The sequence below is a fragment of the Rhopalosiphum maidis genome, chromosome 2, assembly GCF_003676215.2.
Source record: "Rhopalosiphum maidis isolate BTI-1 chromosome 2, ASM367621v3, whole genome shotgun sequence".
Classification (NCBI taxonomy): domain Eukaryota; kingdom Metazoa; phylum Arthropoda; class Insecta; order Hemiptera; family Aphididae; genus Rhopalosiphum; species Rhopalosiphum maidis.
Window position 1 is genome coordinate 41,438,178 of NC_040878.1, and position 19,502 is coordinate 41,457,679.

At 27.2% G+C, this 19,502-nt stretch overlaps 2 protein-coding genes across 2 annotated transcripts; one reads left to right on the top strand and one right to left on the bottom strand.

The window, feature by feature from the left end:
* Positions 1-2,152: 2,152 nt before the first annotated feature.
* LOC113551962 (ADP-ribosylation factor-like protein 4A) lies at positions 2,153-4,599 on the bottom strand. Its single transcript, XM_026954572.1, has 3 exons — positions 3,987-4,599; positions 2,637-2,940; positions 2,153-2,546 (listed from the first exon to the last, which is right to left on the bottom strand). Exons 2-3 carry the CDS (start codon positions 2,912-2,914, stop codon positions 2,219-2,221), a joined length of 606 nt encoding a protein of 201 aa, XP_026810373.1. The 5' UTR covers positions 2,915-2,940; positions 3,987-4,599; the 3' UTR covers positions 2,153-2,218.
* An 8,318-nt stretch (positions 4,600-12,917) lies between these two features.
* Positions 12,918-18,322, top strand: LOC113554343. Its single transcript, XM_026958144.1, has 13 exons — positions 12,918-13,097; positions 13,329-13,406; positions 13,635-13,729; positions 14,279-14,356; positions 14,421-14,561; positions 14,742-14,817; positions 14,927-15,111; positions 15,404-15,548; positions 15,993-16,166; positions 16,484-16,605; positions 16,681-16,774; positions 16,839-16,956; positions 18,078-18,322. Exons 1-13 carry the CDS (start codon positions 12,918-12,920, stop codon positions 18,242-18,244), a joined length of 1,653 nt encoding a protein of 550 aa, XP_026813945.1. The 3' UTR covers positions 18,245-18,322.
* Positions 18,323-19,502: the final 1,180 nt, after the last annotated feature.

Genomic DNA, 19,502 nt, shown 5'->3' on the forward strand with positions numbered 1-19,502 from the left:
GAAGTTTTAAATATTGATAAGAAATTTTATTTGTATTGAATCATAAATATGAGTAGTTCAATTTAAAAATAATAAAATGTATGCTATGGGCTTAGATATTTGTAAAAGCTGTATAATCTTCTAATCAATGATATTTTTAAAAAATTACATCACTTCCAGGAACACCATTCTTCAGTTCAGAATAATATCATTTAAAAACACACCTGTTGAAATTTTATTTAAATTGGTGATTTATTATTCTCAAACAGAAACAATAAATGTAGAAAAAACATAAAATCAAATTTGAATACATAAAAGAAACAATATGTATTAGAATACTATTATTAACTTTAAACAAATTTAAAATTATTTTTCGAAGGTGTAAAAAAAATAATATATATGATCGATTCATAATTTTCAATTCAAGTTATATAATATGCCAGACATTAATTTCTGCTAAATTTTTCTAAAATGTATAACATATATGTATAAATAAAAAATAAACCTTAAAAATGATTGTTTCTTATTGTTAATGATAAATACTTACAATAATTGCTAATTTATGACAATTATTAAACTTGTATACTTAATAATTTAATTTATGTATACATAAAAAGTTAATTGATATAACAAAACACATAAACAGTCTCGTTGTTAAGTTATATAAACAAATTTACACATAAATAAAAACTAAAAAGAATTGAAAATATAGTCATTACAATAGAATAGATCAACAAGGAAAATATTAAAGCATTAAAAAATGTGATAATTCTTCTTATTCATTAGATAAAACAATAATATATGAAAATAATTTAACTAGTTTTAAGTAGTTTGCTAAAACAAATATTGTAAATGAGGGTAAAAAACATAATAACAAAGCATAAAAAAGGTTACGTTAAAACATATGCTAAAACAATAATAAATATAAAATAAAATATACAAATACATAGGTATTTAGAAAGATTCAAAGTTAGGTGGATTAAACAAATGTGTTTGACTCATATTCAGATAAAAATTACGATGTCTGCTGTCTGGTTATAATTGGAAACTAACATATTTAATTAACTACCCAATTCACTCAAACTATACAATATATATAATTATTTTCTTATTAAATAGTAAATACACACTTTATTAGTATATGTCATATACATATATATATATACATACAGTTAAGTTGGCATCATAAACATTAGAACAGTTTTTCCTAACCTAAAGACATGGGAAAATATAAAAACAAGTACAAAATATAATAAAGATAATCATATATCATGGTAACCTGATAGGGTGTAAAAGACCCGTAAAAAAAACAGATAACAATTTGGCTAGTGTTGAATAAAAGAAAAAAAAACAGTCTAATGTTTTTAAATAAAATAGATATATGCACAACTTGAAACTTGGCATAACACCAATTTATCAGTTATTAAAACTCAATTCCAGATTTGTATTTAATATATATATATATATATACATACGTATAATGTAATAAATATTTAACATTAAAATGGAAAAATGATATAGTCAAAAACATAAACTGTTGAACCTTCCATTGAATACATTTTTTTTTTAGTGCAGTAGTAGTATTAAACAAGTGAAATATTGCACTATAAAAAAATAATAATACAATATCATTTCAAAAATAATAAAGCACCATGGAGTGACAACAAATACATTTAATAACAAACTAGTTGCTCTTTAAAGTGAATCAAATAACATTTAAGTGAAAATAATAAATGTCAAACATTCAATATTTCAGTGGCCATACTATACAAGGCTACTAAATAGCTACCATTTGTATTACATAAAAATCATATTTACAATCGGTGGGATTATTGTTAAAAAGTAATACATGAATTTAAAATTCTGTTAACACATTAAGCAAACAAATAGGTGTTATATATTAATTAGGCGGTTCACCGAGAATCAATGAAATAACACAATAGATATTTTTAGATTAATAGCAAGTGCCAAATTGCAATATTTTTAAATAAAATCTCTATCAAGTATCTTCATGTCATTTAAATAGAAACAAATAGTTTAAATAATTAAATAAATGTACTCGGTATAAATAATAGCACATAATATTTGTAATGTCAAAACAAACATTAATTACGAGCTGTCTTTTGTTAAAAATGTCATGGAAATTTAAAAGACAAACAGGATATTTATATATTCATTATCCCAACAGCATTGCTGTGTTTTAATATATAATTTTAGTTACACCATTATTTTAACTAATTTATCGAGTTTTTTTTTTCACTTGTTTAGCTAATTTTCTGCGTTTTAATATCATATCATAAAGCGCATCCAGACCTTCTTGAAGACCATCCCCAGTAATAGCACAAGCTGCTTGAATATGCCACAAATGATTAAGTTCATTTAAACCTAAAAGTCTTTCTAATTCTGCTGAATCTCGTGCTGCTGGCAAATCTTGTTTATTTGCTAATACTAAAATTGGTACACCTGTATTTTCTGGAGCTCTCGCTGTGCGGGCTAATTCCATTTTTGCTTCTTCCATCCGTTCTACATCTACACTGTCCACAACGAATAATATACCATCAGTACATCTAAAGAAAAAAAATTGTTTAATGAAAATAAAGATTTATTAGAACTAAATACCTTCAAATTAAAGACATAAAATTAAAATTATTGTTTACCTGGTATAACTTTTCCACAAAGGTCGAAGTTTTTCTTGTCCACCGACGTCCCACACAAGAAAAGTTTGACCTCGGGCCCTTCCTACAGTTCCTTTTACTTTTTCACAGTTAAATCCAATTGTAGGAACTGTGTTTAGGTACTGATTGAATTTAAGTCTGTAGAGAGCTGTAGTCTTACCAGCACTGTCTAGGCCCAACATGACTACATGCAAATGACTTTGTGGTGTAGGGAGTGCATCCAGCAAAGACGCTGAACTCTTACCCATGTTGGCCCCCATTGTTTTATGCTCAAACGCATAACACCCTGAAAAAAATTAATTTAATAAATAAACATTTTAAATATGTTTTAATATATATATATCTTTTCATATATAAATACTGCATACAATTAGGTAATCAAGTTCTCATATTTATAATATTAAAACTAGGACTATTTCAACAGGTATTTAGTACAACAGACAAAACATTATATAATCGTTCCAGTACTTAGACGACTGGATAAAATAATTTAGATAGAAGTAATTTAGAATGATTACAACCATTAAGATTGAAACTCCATAACTATATAGCCAATAGGTTTTAGTTTAGTTAATAATTATTATTTATTACTAATTTAAAGTTCCATTTATCTTAAAGAAAAATACTTGAAATAAGTTCAGATAAGAAATAGTATTATAAATTAAAGTTTAAGAAATGTCTACTAATATATATTGGTATAAACTATTTGTATAATACCTATAATATCAATAGAAAAGAAGACACTTTCCACGACAAATTGCACAACTTAATTTTAATATACAAATTGATTTTATCTATTTGGCTACTTACCTACATGTTTATTCAAAATTATAAAACAAATCTTTGGTAAAGTTAAATGTATTTTTGAAAACTAGTCAAATGTAGATAATAACCATAGACTCGACCATAGTATACCTATTTTTGCAATAAGGACAATTCTTGTTTTTCAATGCTTGAAACATATAAACAACACTTGTTGTTATTTAATATTCATTTTAAATATCGATAGTTCTGTACTTCTGTTTAAACCTAATCGGAAATCGATCTACACTTTTATAAATAATTCAATTTCAAAAGGTGTACAGTTGAAATGTATAATAGAATAAAGTGTACGTAATAAATATTATTTGAGACGTTCTGGAGGATGTCTTACGGAATACATGTAACGCTGGAAGGATTTATCCACACCTACGCTTTGCAAATAAGCCCGGTGGATAGCTGCACGACATAAAATCGGAGAGGTCTATACGAGAATGAACAGTGGACATAATACGAACCGATTAGTGTTTACGTAGTGCAAGACGGCGTCACCAGATGAGACATTTTTATTACCTGAATCAAAATGTTACGTTGTCCGTCACGGGATCGCATAGTTGGCGGCGGCCGCCAAGTTGGACGTCAACTGCATTTGGACGGTGGCTGGCCACCATTCGGACAGCGATGACAGTGTCGTCGTACGACTGCCGTGGTCGTCGTTGTTCTCGTCGAGTGTAGGCGGCAAAAGATCGGTCAGCTACAGCAACAAAACTGGACACGGCGGCGACGAGTCCGTTCCTCTCGCTCGCGCAAAAGCTGGTCCGTTTCCCGTGCACAGCGATATCCGGCGATCGAGATGCCCACGCGACGGACGGAAAAACCGAAAAAAATCGATACGGTGAACCTCTTTAAAAAATCGGTTATCGGATTGATCGGTATTAAAAAACGTCGTCGTACCAACCACCTACACACGTATATCGTGTTTAATGGTTATTGTTGTTATTATTACTATTATTATTACTATAACTATTACTATTATTATTAATGCTAATGTGTAATTGCGGTTAATAACTCGGCATTATAACTAATACTATAATCCTATCGACTGACGGCGGAGCACAAACGACGCATTCACACGCACACGCCTCACATCATCGTCATCAACATTCACGTCCCGAAGGCATCTCGAAAATATGTTGTACCTATTTTTTTTAATTTTTTTTTTTTTTTTATATATAATATATATATATACCTGTTATTTGTTTACCAGCTGATTTCCATAATTTTCTTATCAATTTCTGTAACGGGCGAAAACGTGATCGTTGCCACCATGACAATTTTATATGGAAATATCAATGGGGTATTACTATATCATTTCGTACGTATAAAACACAATAAGACATTGATTTTCGATTAACAGAAATGTTCACGTATTTTTTAAATAGGTACGCAATAAATTATGATACAGAATAAGCCATTTAAATTATTCAATATTTGCGATCTAACCTTGGACGATTTTATTTTGTGATGATAAACAATAAACATATGATTATATATTTCGATATTACTGATTAGTGATAATGTCAGCAGCGGCCGCACTCCACCACGCCATCGCGACCGCATTCGGCGGTTCGGCACATTCCGCCGATGACCGATTTGACGTAACGTGTGTGGAACGCTGAACACCAAACAGCCGAGGCTCGGTGTTCTGAGACTGGCCTCAATAGGCACCTCCTTATCATTGTACACTTACGCCGCATACAAAAACAAAACATAAAATAGTTGTGTATAGAATTATAGACTACAATATACTTTTAGATTCGGAGCAATTAATGTAATATATTGTAGTGTATACAAGTGTACATATTTAATAACTATTATAACTTATAAGTAATCGATAAGATACTTTGATTTTCAAAAATGGCGGTGGTTACTGGTAACTGTCACATTGGATCCAGTTTGTATTTTGGAGAGGTCAAAATAAAAAATTTCAAGTACTTATTAATATAATCAGAATTTTTACGTATATTATCCAATTTCCGACAAAATCGATTTTTTTTTTTGTGTGTTACTCAAAAACGATTAACGAATAACCTTATAAACAATCGGGGGTAGACTGGCTCGCTGACCTACTGGACTAATGTAGTAATGTCCAGGGGTCGGGAACCTGCGGCTCTTTGGATAATTATCAATCGAGATCCGTAAAATATAAATTATATTGTACCTGCGTTATTATAGTGATAAATAAAGTTTTTCAATATTTTCTAAATTTAAGACGTATTAATATGTTTTTATTGCCTACCGTTTTCTCAATGAAATAATAATACTATATCTTTATTCTAATATACGTACTAATAAAGTAATAATTTATACATCACAATTAAAAAAAAGGTTGTCCTAACCTGTACGGCTCCCTGGATATCTTAGTTTTCTATGCAATTCTTTGTCGGAGAATTTTGAAACGATTGGGTAGAATTTAAAGATACTGTAACAATTTTTTTGAAAGATCCACGCAGTTTATTTAAACTTTTTTCCGTTATACTTTTTACTGCCTTTTTTAATTTCCTGATGGATAACTTCTAAACTTATCCCGATCTCTAGATGACATATACAGAAGTATACGAACTACAAAGTATTGATTTTCTAAATAAATACCTGTGAAAAAATACTAACTATCAGTCTTGTTTTTAAAATTTAGATAGAATTATTTTAATGATTCTACATAGACAAATTAAAACAACACGGGTCGCAATTTCTGTATTGCTGTCTACGGGGACAATATTATTATGTTTATTTATAGATAAAGTGATATTACTAATAGTATAATTTCTGGCCTGTGGGGCCCCGCACAAGCGCGTGGCCCGGTGTGATCGCACCGCTTGCCCCCCCCCCACTTAGGCCGGCACTGTACCTAAGTTCTATAGCGATACACCATTGTATTATTATTTATTTTTATTTGTTATCCACTTATCCACGTGACATTGTCACCATGTCCATGTGCTATAATTTTGTCAGGTATCTTTATTTACGCGTTACGCCACTAGCCCGTGGTCACATTCTGATGTAGCCGCAGATCGTGATAGCTCTACTATTGTCTAATATGTGTTATAAAATGTAGGTAGGTATTCTGCGGCAGTGCGGCCTAACCTACTAAAATGGAAAAATGTCATGCATACACCATACATATTACATAAATATTAATAATCAAATAAATAATGTTTTTAAAAACTCAAAAATACCTTGCAACGTTGCAACCTAAAATAAAACAAAACCTTACTTTTTTTTAACTCGGGTATAAATTAAAAGTGAATACTTAGGTATGTACTTCCGCTGATGGAAAGGTAATAAGATACTTGTAAACCAAAGTTAATGTATGCGGTATGCTATAATTATGCATTACAATATAAAGTTTATTTTTTGTAAGAGTGCATTGAAGCAACAAATTGCACAATTTTTACACGATGATAACGAAGTTAAAACTTTGTCTTTGATTTCATTGTGAATTGTGATTAATATTGTCTTTATTTTCGTCAATATATAATCAAGCTGTATTGTTGTTTGGTACGACTCGGGTATTGATTTTCAGGTGAAATACTTTGATCAAATTTTTTGATTTGTAAAGCAAGACTTACAAAAACTTAATTTAATAGTTTAAAACTAATGTGTTGAAAGTTTTAAGGCGAAAGCCACCATAAATCTGTGTAAATTTGAGAGTTTAAAAAATACAAAATACATTATTTTTATAGCTGGGTTACGTGTACAAATTGTGATACAACAGTCAATAGAGATACACAGTTTATTATGAACAAATAATTTGTAATTGTAATCCAAGTAGATATATCGCCCCAGACTCATAATACAACAATCAGCCTATCAGGAACTTTCCCGGTTTCATCTGAAATCTGAAAAGTAATCCTTACTTCCTATGCATCATATTATTATTATTATATATAGTTGAAGGCAATATTATTTATTTTAAAATACACAAAAAATACATTTTATTACAATATATAGAAGTTCTTTTTTTAGTACTAGTTTCTTAGCCTTTAGTGAGAGGTTCTCCAAATATGTTATAGTCTCAATTCAGGGGCGTTATTTGGGGAGATCAAGGTGTGTGATTGCACCCCTTACTTTTAAAATAGTTCCAATTGTCCTGCACTCTGATTAAATAATGCATAATTATTAATATGATTTAAATTAAATTGTATTTTAAATATTATGATTTGTATATTGACATTTATCAATATTGGTATACTGTTAATCATGATTACAACTTTAATTTACATTTGTTATACACAAATATTGTGCTGTACATTTTTTTTGTATTTTAGTTTTTAAATTGATTTTTAATATTTATGTTAATGCATTGATTCGGTTCATGATGTATGGAAATAATGTACATAGTACATCTTATTTTTATATGGCCTGGTGAAATTTCAAAATGACCTGCTTGATACTTCGCACACCCGAAAAAAAACCAGAAATGATGCCCCTGTCTCAATTACTTATACCTTTTCATGAATGACTACAAATCGTTAATATTTTCAATATCAATTGTACAGTGAATAGTGATAAGATAATAATTAGTTGAAGTGTTTGTGTAATCTAGTTTTTCACCAAAAAAGCAAGCGGCTAGACAATCTTTAAAAAAAAAATTTTGTATTAATTTAAACTGTTAACATTCTCTGGAAATAGTAGAAATTTAAAAACGCATAGATAGCTGGTAATTAAATAATCTGATAAAATATAAGGTATGTACTCCTACATAAAATGTCATACATCACCATCACACGACACACATCATAATACATAATCAAAATAACTAATTATTTTAAATTTTACATGGCAAATGATGCCACTTATATACCTATATTTCTATTATAATAGTTTACAATATTAATTTGAGATTTTCAAACAAAATTATTTTTATCCATGTTTTTTTTCGGCGATGGAGTTAATTTAAGGTGAGAGCACTGAGAACTAAGCATCCTTCAGTCCACCTCTAGCCGAGTCGGTCAACTCTGCTTTCTCATCACTGAGCTGGGCTTCCCCAAGTACGGCTCTGATGACAATATTGACTACAGTAATTATTTCCAATGACAAACGATAAACAACCAATCGGTAATGCGTTTTTCAACATAAAATGAGATATTATATAACTGATTACAGTATTATATTTTATTTATTATTAAAGGCATTGCATTTTATTAATTTGGGCACAAGTTAGTTTACGAATTTTTGACCAAAAGATTTTTTATAAAAAGTTACAATAACACCGATGCTAAGTGGAATTTTTTTTTAGATTCTTATTCATATTATAATCTAAGATTTACTATTTTTGTCCTAAGATATAAATAAATAATTACAATTTTTTTGAATACCTAATAATTTTATTGAAAGAACATTGAAGGTCTTAAAGTTATTTGAGGATGAATCCTCATAAGTACGCTTACACAGACATATCACATAAGCAAATAATTTGCTTTTGATTTATCACTAAGGAAGTAAGGAATATATAGTATTATCGACTAAACCACCAACTAATAAACCGAATTGAAATAAGGATTGGTATAGTCATTAGTCGGTATCGGTATAGAGTATAGTCTATAGAGCTAGGAATACTATACGGTATACGTAACGTTTGGATCGATATAACATTACGCAATTTATAGCAAATGAAATTCGAGCTCCGATTTAACATAATTAAATTATTGACAAGTTAATACCAACGCATATTATTATTAAAACCAAATCCTAAGTATCTGACATTCGAGACTACCTACTAATTACTATTGTATTGTCTATATCCATAACACTATGACAGATGACAGTGTATCATTGAATACTATTGCAAGGCATCATGGTATAGTCGCAAAAATATAATGCTAGATCTTCACTGTGTTCATTTACGTTTTTTCTTTTAAATCAAGTTGATAAACATAATTTTTTTGAAGTTAATCGTTAGTTACCTACAGGTGCGTATTTAGAAATGTCTTATAGTGGGGGGGAGGGTGGACAACAAACAAAAAATACAAATTAGCGTACATGAGGCGTAGAGTTATAAAACATCTCATATTTTTCATCTCAATAAATTATTATATGGTAAATGGAGGGGGGCACGGGTCCCCTTAAATACGTCACTGATTATCTATTGTTTTTCAAATGTTTAATAACTTTCCTTGTCCTAAACTCCTAACTGATGTTTTATTATGTACATCGATCAACGAATCATCCGAAAAAAGTAAACCGGTGTTATTAATAACAATTGCCAATTGGCATAGATAACAATTTGAGCATCAATTTTAAGGTTACAAATACTATTGATGTATAAAATAAATAATAGTGTACCTAGAACATTTTCCATGAGGTGTAATACCTAATCCACAGTTGAACTAATAGGTTTCACGCGATGACTACGAATATTATGATTTATTCAATTTATTAACGTATTTATTATTTCTTGTGTTTCGAAAATAATAATAGTTATTATTATAATAAATAATATGATTTTCAAGTTACCTATTGGCTATTTATGTTTATCTATTTATCTGTTTCAATTTCAAACATTAGTAAAATAAAATATGTATTTACTATGTTTTATCAATAAGCAGCTTTTCGTGGACTACCAACTACCAATCACCATATTGTACAGTCTTCTACGTATCTACCACAGTTTGAGAATACCACTGATCTAGAGATTTTGTAATAAATTTCGTTGTGTAATAAAGGACTTCTTGAAAATATTTTCCATACCTATTCCCGACTTAATCATATTCATAATTAATTTTGATAAAGAATTCAATTTTTAATGGTTAGAAATAATCGAAATTATTTTAAATTAAAACATTCTTATATTTATAAAAAATGTAAATATTTAAAATCTATTCGATCAATGCACAGGAAATACTCTTCTTTATAAAATATATAATAGATACTTTTACCCTAAACTGAACCAGAGAGTCGTAATCGTGGAAATACGGAGTATCTTTGTTCCTTTATTATGTGGGAGATAGATAGAGAAAAAAAATGCTGTTGTAGCGGCCCATTAATAATAATATTATTATTATTATTTTTCCCCGTTCAATAATAACGGCATTTAGCAGTCATAAAATACTCATAATAGTCATAATATACAATACACAAATAGGTTAGAAAAAGAAACATTCATTGGAAATATTATGAAACAGAAGAAAACCAAATTGACAAACTTAAATACCTATATAAAAATTATATCATATGTTTTTATCAATGCCATAATATTATAATTAAAATTTTAACTAATCAGTAGTATTGATGTCTGATGCTATAGAAATTCATTTTAAGCCTGTACAAAAATGGAAAGGAAAATGAAGTTTAGAACATATAATTTTATGTTTCAAAATATAAATGTTCGATTACTTAAATTTTGGCTGCAATTTGTGGATGTATCTATCCCCAAAAAAACGTGGACAGCAGCATATACATATAGTACTAGTACGTATTGCAGCAATATCTTCCACTTCCAAACATAAAATAACTATCAAAAAATTAATCGATTACTATTCCTAAGAATTTTATAATTGGTGATAACAATGCAAAGCACCGATTTTAGGGCTGTCGAGGTAGGTAATAACTTTATAGGACATACTCCTGTAGAATTTCCAGTCTTACAAATTGGCAAACTTCCACAGGGAAAAATCCAGATATTCTTGAAATATTTATTATTCAAATTTTCAATAATAAATAAAATCAGATTGTTAGGTACTGAAAACCTTTTTTAACTGAACTCTGGTCTCTGATAGTCTGATCACTCCTCAATACTTTTAACCTTAAATAGGTACCTTTCCTCTAAAAAATCAAAATTGATTTTGTCAAAAAGTGGGTTTGCGTAAAAATCCCCGTTTTTTCTTAATTATTTTATTATATATTTTCCGATAATTTTTAAAATTTAAAAATACTTGGTATTTTTTACCGTTTTTAAGTACATACTAATATACAATGTAAATATATCACATTTGTTTTTTTAGTTTAACTCAATACTCAAAAATAAATTACCGTAGATTTTTGACGAAATTTATCAAAATTTAAAATAATTACAAACTATTATATAGTTAGAAACTTAGAAATTTATAAAAACTTTTCGTTTTAAGTATAAGTTTTGAAAATCGAGTACAGGATTCATCATAAGTAGTCAAGAGGATGCCAGCGTAGTATTAGTTATCTCTCTCTAACCCACGCGCAACATAGCAAATTTTACGTTCACAAAAATGGCTATAAGCCTATAACTATATTAATTTCTCAAATTAGAGTGAAATGACCTATTATAAAATTTAAAGCTAAGATCATTATCGAGGGCATCTCATAAAAGTTTTATTATATTTTTATTTTAAAGCGAGTTATGAGTATTTTAAAATTGTAAATTGTTTATACGATCATTGTTTGTACATCTTAATAAACTCATAACTCGCTTTAAAATAAAAATATAATAAAACTTTTATGAGATGCCCTCGATTATGATCTTAGCTTTAAATTCTATAATAGGTCATTTCACTCTAATTTGAGAAATTATAAGGTCATAGCCATTTTTGTGAACATAAAATTTGCTATGTTGCGCGTGGGTTAGAGAGAGATAACTAATACTACGCTGAGCATCCTCTTAAATAGTCTTAAGTAGTCTATATTGAAAACATTACAACAAATATAAAAATAGAATAATTTTTAGTCATTTGAAGTTTAAATTTGAACAAAATTACTTATTTAAACTATAAATAACAATAAACAATGTTAATTATTATTATAAAATTATTTAAAAACATTATTCGTGTGAACTTAAAACTTTAATGAAAATTATATTGTTATAAAATTATAAATTTTGTGTTACATAAGTTCATATAATATAATGGTATTGGTATAAATAACTATTTATTATATAATAATAAATTATAAATTATAATATAAAATATGCAATATTTTCGAGAAAAATTATATTAACGAATTATATAGGTAACCATTAACCAATGTACCATAATTATAGGTACTAAAATAAATAACTTAAATAGCTATCTCAAAAAAACATATCTTGAAATAAAGTGATACAGATTTTAGGGTGACTGATCCTCAGAATCTTTTTTCGTATAATATAATGATTGATATAATGAGGTATTGTTGAATTCTAATTTAACACATCCACAATACTCTAATAGTGATTAGTGATCCACTCGAGATTCGGCACCTATTATACAACGGAGTGATACTCGTCTACTTTTTTTATATATAAATTGTATACCTAACCGTCCTAACCTGGGAAAACTTAAAATTATTAACTGTTATTGAAAAAATTTATAATTATAAATTTTATCAGACATTTTGTTGGTATCTACTATCTTTACTATATAGCCATAGGTAAGTCACTAATTAGATGCTATTTTAATTATTTCCATATGGGCAGTAAGTTAGTAGTTTAGACAGTTTAGTACCTACCTACCTATCTATTTTCTATTGCTCAATTTAATTGTATACTTACTAACAATGACAGGAGCTTTGTTTAATATTTTAATTCCTACTAAACAACATGAATTACACCTTTCTCAACAAATTGCTTGTGATTGTTCAATTAAAACTAAACAACCCAATTTACCCAATGATAATACATTCAATAAACGATCACTTAACCGTCCCAAACATAATTTATCAATGACTATGGAAACAGTAAGTACCTAATACTATTTTACATACATATACCTACTATATATGTATATATATTTATAAAATAAGAAAATTATATTGCATTTAATATAATTTTGTATAAATGAATATATATATATATATGTAGGAATATCATGTAGCTATGTAGGTGCATATATCTATATATCTATATCTCTATAGTTATATATTTTACATCATGGACTATAACTTTATATATTTATAAATGTCTATAAGACATTGGAAGCAATTTTATGTAGTTTGCAGATTTTCAATTCAGTATGGAATCAAAGCAAAGATAATAGATGCTATTCGGTAATTATATACTAAGCTTAATATTAAAATTGTATATAAAACTTGGTAGGTTGTTAAGTATTAGATAGGTAGGTAATTCTTAATTATTGTTTAACCTACTAAGTATCTATACATTTATTTGTAAAAACTACAAATATTGAAGTTAGCTGTTTTGTTGTGTTTTAGTGTTTTACTCTCAGGTTACAGTTCTTAAATTACCTACTTAAAATTTGCTTCCAATATTTTCAGGTAACCTTTTCAATTGCTTCTAATGAACATTGTGAACATATTTTAAATTTATTGATGGAAAATGGCATTGGAGTAAAATTAAATTCAACAGTAGTGTAACTATATTTTATAATATTTGTATTATGTAAATGCATATAGAAATAGTATTTTATAAAATTTGAGCTTTATGATCATCGTTTCTTTCCCATATGACTATATATAGCTATGTATATAACATTATATAGCTTCAGAATAGTTTAAGAGGATATATATTACTTGTGTGTTGCCTGTTTGTTTATATAATAGACTTGGTAATTCGGCAATTATCAGAGCACTGCCATATTAATAATGGAGGTTCAAGTAAAAATGCATTTTTTCTTATTGAAATACCTTAATTTATTTTGTCAAAACAATGAAACATATAAATAATACATAAATACTGACTGATTATTGTATTAAAATAATCTTTTGATGGGCAGGTCTAAAAAATTATCAATTGTTTTTTGTTTGAAATGATTTTTTTAAGACTTTCTTATAGTTTTTAAAAATAGTAAAAATAAAAATATAACTGGATTACCGGGCTTACCAGATTACTGAGAATCTACTGTAGTTACCATTGTGATCTTATGTTAATTACTAATTTAATACATATTTTAATTCACTAGAGTCTTACCTTGTTCGTTGTATTATCAAGATACTGCAACATCTACTCAATCAGTTTTAGAAACCAATCAGGATAAATAGTTAGTATTATTTTAGTATACAGATGTAGTATATTATCATTCTCAATTTTTAATTATTTTATAGTACACCTAATTTGTATGAATCTTCTTGGAAGAAATTTCTTCTGTCAGTTAGATCTCGATTAACCGTGGCACAAGTTGTTCAAGGCATAGAAACTGGTGCAACGCTAACCTTTGATTTTTTAATTCTTTTAATAATTTCAGTGTAAGTATAATATAAATATAAGTAAAAATACAATGTAGGTATGTTTAATCATTAGGTCTTAATCTTTTGTTCTTAAAAGTACTTTTAACTCATAGTTAAAATGTGTTTCCTTAAAACTTTATTTTGGGAGTCATTTTGTTTTTGAAAATATTGTTTGTAATTTTTATTTATAATTTATAGAACGGTTGCAGCTCTTGGTTTGATGCAAGGAGAAACTATTATATTTGTCTCTAGTATGCTTCTCTCTCCACTTATGGTTAGTGATTATAAAAATAATCTTATTACATAAAACATAAATCAGATATTACACAATCTAAAAATAAGAATAATACAATACTTTTATTTTTAATTAATTTTCTGTTTAGGGACCAATTAACGCTGCTACATTTGGAACTATGATTAAAAATAAAAAACTTAGAAATATGGGGATTGTAAATGAAATTATTGGTTTAATTCTTTGTGTAATAATTGGTTTTGCTTATGGTTTATCTGCTACTTATTTTGATAAAAGAGATTCTAGTCAGTGGATAACTAATGAAATGGCTTTTATGTAAGAAAATAATAATATATTTAAATTATTTTATCTTAAGTAGTAAAGTTACCTATATTTTAGAACAAGTACCAACCCTGTGATAAGAGTGCCCATCCGACATTTATTGGTAGCAGAGCGTGGTTCATTTAATAGGTGTCTGGATAACAGAAAGTCACAACAACTTTTAAATGAACCGCGCTCTTCTATCAATAAATGTCGGACGAGCACTCCTATCACTGGGTTGGCACTCGTTCTAAAAGATATATTTTTTTACCTATATTAATTATCTTTTCTTTTCTTCTTATTTCAGGACAGATATTAGTAGTTTATGGATTAGTATTGTACTTGCAATTCTTGTTGGAGTCGCTGTGCCTATTGCTTTATTAGGGAACAATACATTTTCTTTAGTCGGAGTAGCAATATCTACATCACTTTTGCCACCATCCGTCAATGCTGTATGTTGTATGCTCTATTTTTGTAATCATATGACATATAAATATATAAAATAGGTTTATAAATCAATAACTTTAAAGTTTAAACCTGAGGTCACTTGAATAAAATTATACATTGTTTTTTAAGTTTTTAAAAAAAAATATATATATATGTATGTACCAATAATGCAAGTACTCACAATTATCAATTTTCATGAAGTTATCTTTGATTTAAGTTACATTTCAGATTATATTTGATCGTAACAAAGTTTATTCACTATCCAATTAATTGATAATAAGTATAGAATTTAAAACCACAAAATAAATGTTTTAAAACTCAATACTTTTGAACATTTATTTTACTGTTTTGGATCACTGGAAAAAAAAAATATTAATTCATGATGTCTTAATGATAGTTAATGCGACAATATATTATATTATGCTGTAATAGTAACATTTATTATTTAGGGACTGTTGTGGGCATTTTCAGTAAGAAGTATTAATCAAGATTCTTATAATACCTTAAATTTACATTATTCATCTACAAGATCTATTGATTTTGCTATTAAAGGTGCAATGAGTATGTGTGTAACATTTGTCAATATAATATGTATATTTGCATGTGGCATTGTCATATTAAAAGTAATGTATATTCATTTAAATAATTAATTTAATCATTTTCAAAAATTTTTTTTACATAATTTGGTTGAGTTCAATAATCAATAGTTATTAAATACATATATTTATTTCTGTACCTAAAAACTAATTTTGAATTTAATTTTTTATACCAGGCTGCAAAAAAAGGGATTAATTTATGGTTTAATAAAACTTAATGAACTAATTGTGGGCCATTAAATCACAAGGACTATTAAATTACTATTAATTTATTAAATCTTTAATAATTATTTATGCAATATGTCATTAGATACACAATATAATAAAGTATTATTTAATTATAGATAAAAGCTGTTGCACCCAAACAAAGTAATCACTCTACAACATTAATCAATGAATATTTAAATGTGTTGAAAGAAATAAACTTAGAATTCTCTGAAGAAGAAGCTAATTATCTTACACTAAGGTATGTAATACTCATTATTTTGTACAAACATTGATGTATCACTATAGTATTTTTATATTTATTAACTGGTTAAAGGTTAAAAGAAGAATATTCAATTTTGGGATTATCTCCGAGTACTTTAAAAACTAGAGGATCTTTCAGTGCTACTTCTGGGTATAATCCTTTTGATGTAAGCTTATACACATAAAATTAAAAATAATTATCATGTAAATAACATGATTTAAATCTGACAGTTATCTTTCGTTACTTGGTCACCGGGATATCAAAGACAATATGATCTGAAATCATTTTTAAATTCTCAAACGGATATTAGAGCATCCAAGTTACTAAGGAATAAAGTAAAAAATACAGGTAAATGTATGGAGTATGCAATGTAATTACAAAAATAATTACGGTTTAAAGAGAATATGTTTTTAATCATTATTTTATATTTTAATTAATATCTAACAGAAAAAATTTTTTTAAACCTGTGAATTTGAATGAATATGTATAGTGTGAATCAAATAGATTGGCACAGCAGGGGGATTTTGGTGCAAATAAGGAAAACCAGAGGTTCTCTGTATTAAGAATTAAGATGTTATATTACCAAATATATTTATTGAGTTGCCAAATTTTGAAATCCTCAAATTTGAAACATATTGAATGACTTATTTTTTTTTTATATGTAACACATATAGAAATAACTAATAAGCATATCCTTTTTTGATTTAAATATTTCTAATTAATAAAAATATTGAAATATACCTACATTATTATTTATTAGTAATATTTTAGTACATTTATAATGATATAATATAATGTGTTATAAAATATTATGCCATGTATATTATTAAATTATTTTTTTAACTTTTTTTACAACTGGGACAAACTGAATGACTGGTTGGGACATTGGGACATGCCTTTAAAATCAGGACGAATGGCAAGCTTATATATATTTATTTAGAGTGACCAGATTATTAAAAAGAAAAACTGGGACAAATAAAATATGTTTCATAAAGAAAAAAATATTTAGAATAAAACAAATGTATAATTTAGATAGGTATTTTAATTGACAATATGAATTTTGTAATTTTAGGATATATAATATTTTTAAATTTATTGTTAATCGTATTGTATTTGGAATTTTATTTTATAAGTTACCATAAAAATTATATACATTTTAACATAATGTAATATGTGTTTATATTAACACATTAATCAGAGACACATTGAAGTCCTGATAAAGATTTTCAGGATGACTGGAGAAACTTTAAAAAACCAGGATAATCACGGAAAACCAGGACGTCTAGACGTCTTATATATATATATATTTTTAAACTATTTCAAAATAAATTTCATCTATTTAAAAAAAAATTATGATTTGTTAATAACAAATAAATTGTAAAAAGTGTAATATATAATATTAAAATATAAGTGTTTTACATTAAAATATTTATAAATGTAAATGATCAAGTTTCTTGTTTTTTTTTTAGCTCTACATAATAGTGAAACTTCACCAGGATCACTTAAAGCTGTATTTAAATCTCCAATGGGAAATTATTCAACTATAGTTTCTACAGATAATGATTCACCTTCAACTACAAGACGGTTTATTATAACTCCTGTAACATTGAAAAATACTCCAAGTAGTAAAGAATAATATTATTTATATTAATTAAAACATTTATATGTTTTTGTATTTTCTTATTGCCTCATAGTATGCATATAACATGGCAAAAGATGCATCTGTACCTTCATGAATTTAAAAATATATTTATATTTTACATTTTACAATAAATTAATTTGTTTTTATTTGTATAGTTATATAGGTAGTTTGTATAAAAAAAATCTTATATTATACAACAATGAATATCTGTCTGTTTGTATCTTATCCTTAATTGCTGAACCGATCTTGATATTTTTGCTTAGTAATCATTATTCATTATACAAAGGCCAGTAAATTTAAGCTCAAAAATATCTGTGTTCTATGCAAGTTTCATTGTTTCAATCTATCCGTGTTTTGTTTTGTTTTTATTTTTATTTACGCATTTGTGAATTGTAAATCGATGCAATTGTGAATGAAAGTCAAAAATTATTCCTTAGAAACGCTCATCACGTGCAGTCAATTAAAAGATTATGGACGATAAATCAATTGCAAACCTCTCAAACGAGCAATGGAGAAAATTATTTAAGAGTTACTGAATTATGAGAATTAGAACCTGAAATCAACATGCAGTTAGAGTTAAAGTAGTTCGTTTACGGTTTACAAGTTGCTTAATCTTAACGAATAATTCATGTTGATTTAGAGAATTGGAGTAATGTACGTTTCAGTATGATGTTAATTATGATAACATTCTATTATAGTATTCTGTTGTTTGTTATTAAATTATTTAATTTTAGATTTTGAACGGAGTGATTTAGTTGGTATTTTGGGGGTTAAAGGTAAAAAAATTTCAGTAGTTTTCAAAAGCGTCAGAAAACCCTTCAAAGAGTAATGGAAAAACAGGAACTTTAATGCATAACCAGTTTATGACAAAATCAAAATTTGCTGTAACTCAAAAACGAATCATACCTGAAAGTTGAAATTATCACCAAATGTTTATAATAGCGTTATCTATCTATTTACGATTAAATTTTAACAATTTTTAATCTATTTATAGATAATTGAAATTTTTGATTTTTCTGTTTTTTTTTGAAATGCCCATAAAAAAATTTGGCACTCCAAAAAATCTTTAAAATTGAATACAAGACTTATTATAAGTTGTACTCACAATTTTTGTTTATAAGCATTTAAAGTTCAAATGTCTATAAAATATGTTAAAATCGTGAAATTTTGCAAGGAATTTTGAAGTTACGTATGCAATGATATCTGTCATTAGGGATGGGCAAGATATTCAAAAATCAATATCACGATACTA

Excerpts from the sequence above, each read along its gene's own strand:
- LOC113551962 (XM_026954572.1), bottom strand. The coding sequence starts at position 2,914 with ATGGGGGCCAACATGGGTAAGAGTTCAGCGTCTTTGCTGGATGCACTC. Across the intron at positions 2,547-2,636 it reads TTGTGGAAAAGTTATACCAG|ATGTACTGATGGTATATTAT; the intron begins GTAAACAATAAT and ends TTTTTTCTTTAG.
- LOC113554343 (XM_026958144.1), top strand. The coding sequence starts at position 12,918 with ATGACAGGAGCTTTGTTTAATATTTTAATTCCTACTAAACAACATGAA. Across the intron at positions 13,407-13,634 it reads AAGATAATAGATGCTATTCG|GTAACCTTTTCAATTGCTTC; the intron begins GTAATTATATAC and ends CAATATTTTCAG. Across the intron at positions 16,957-18,077 it reads GAATAAAGTAAAAAATACAG|CTCTACATAATAGTGAAACT; the intron begins GTAAATGTATGG and ends TTTTTTTTTTAG.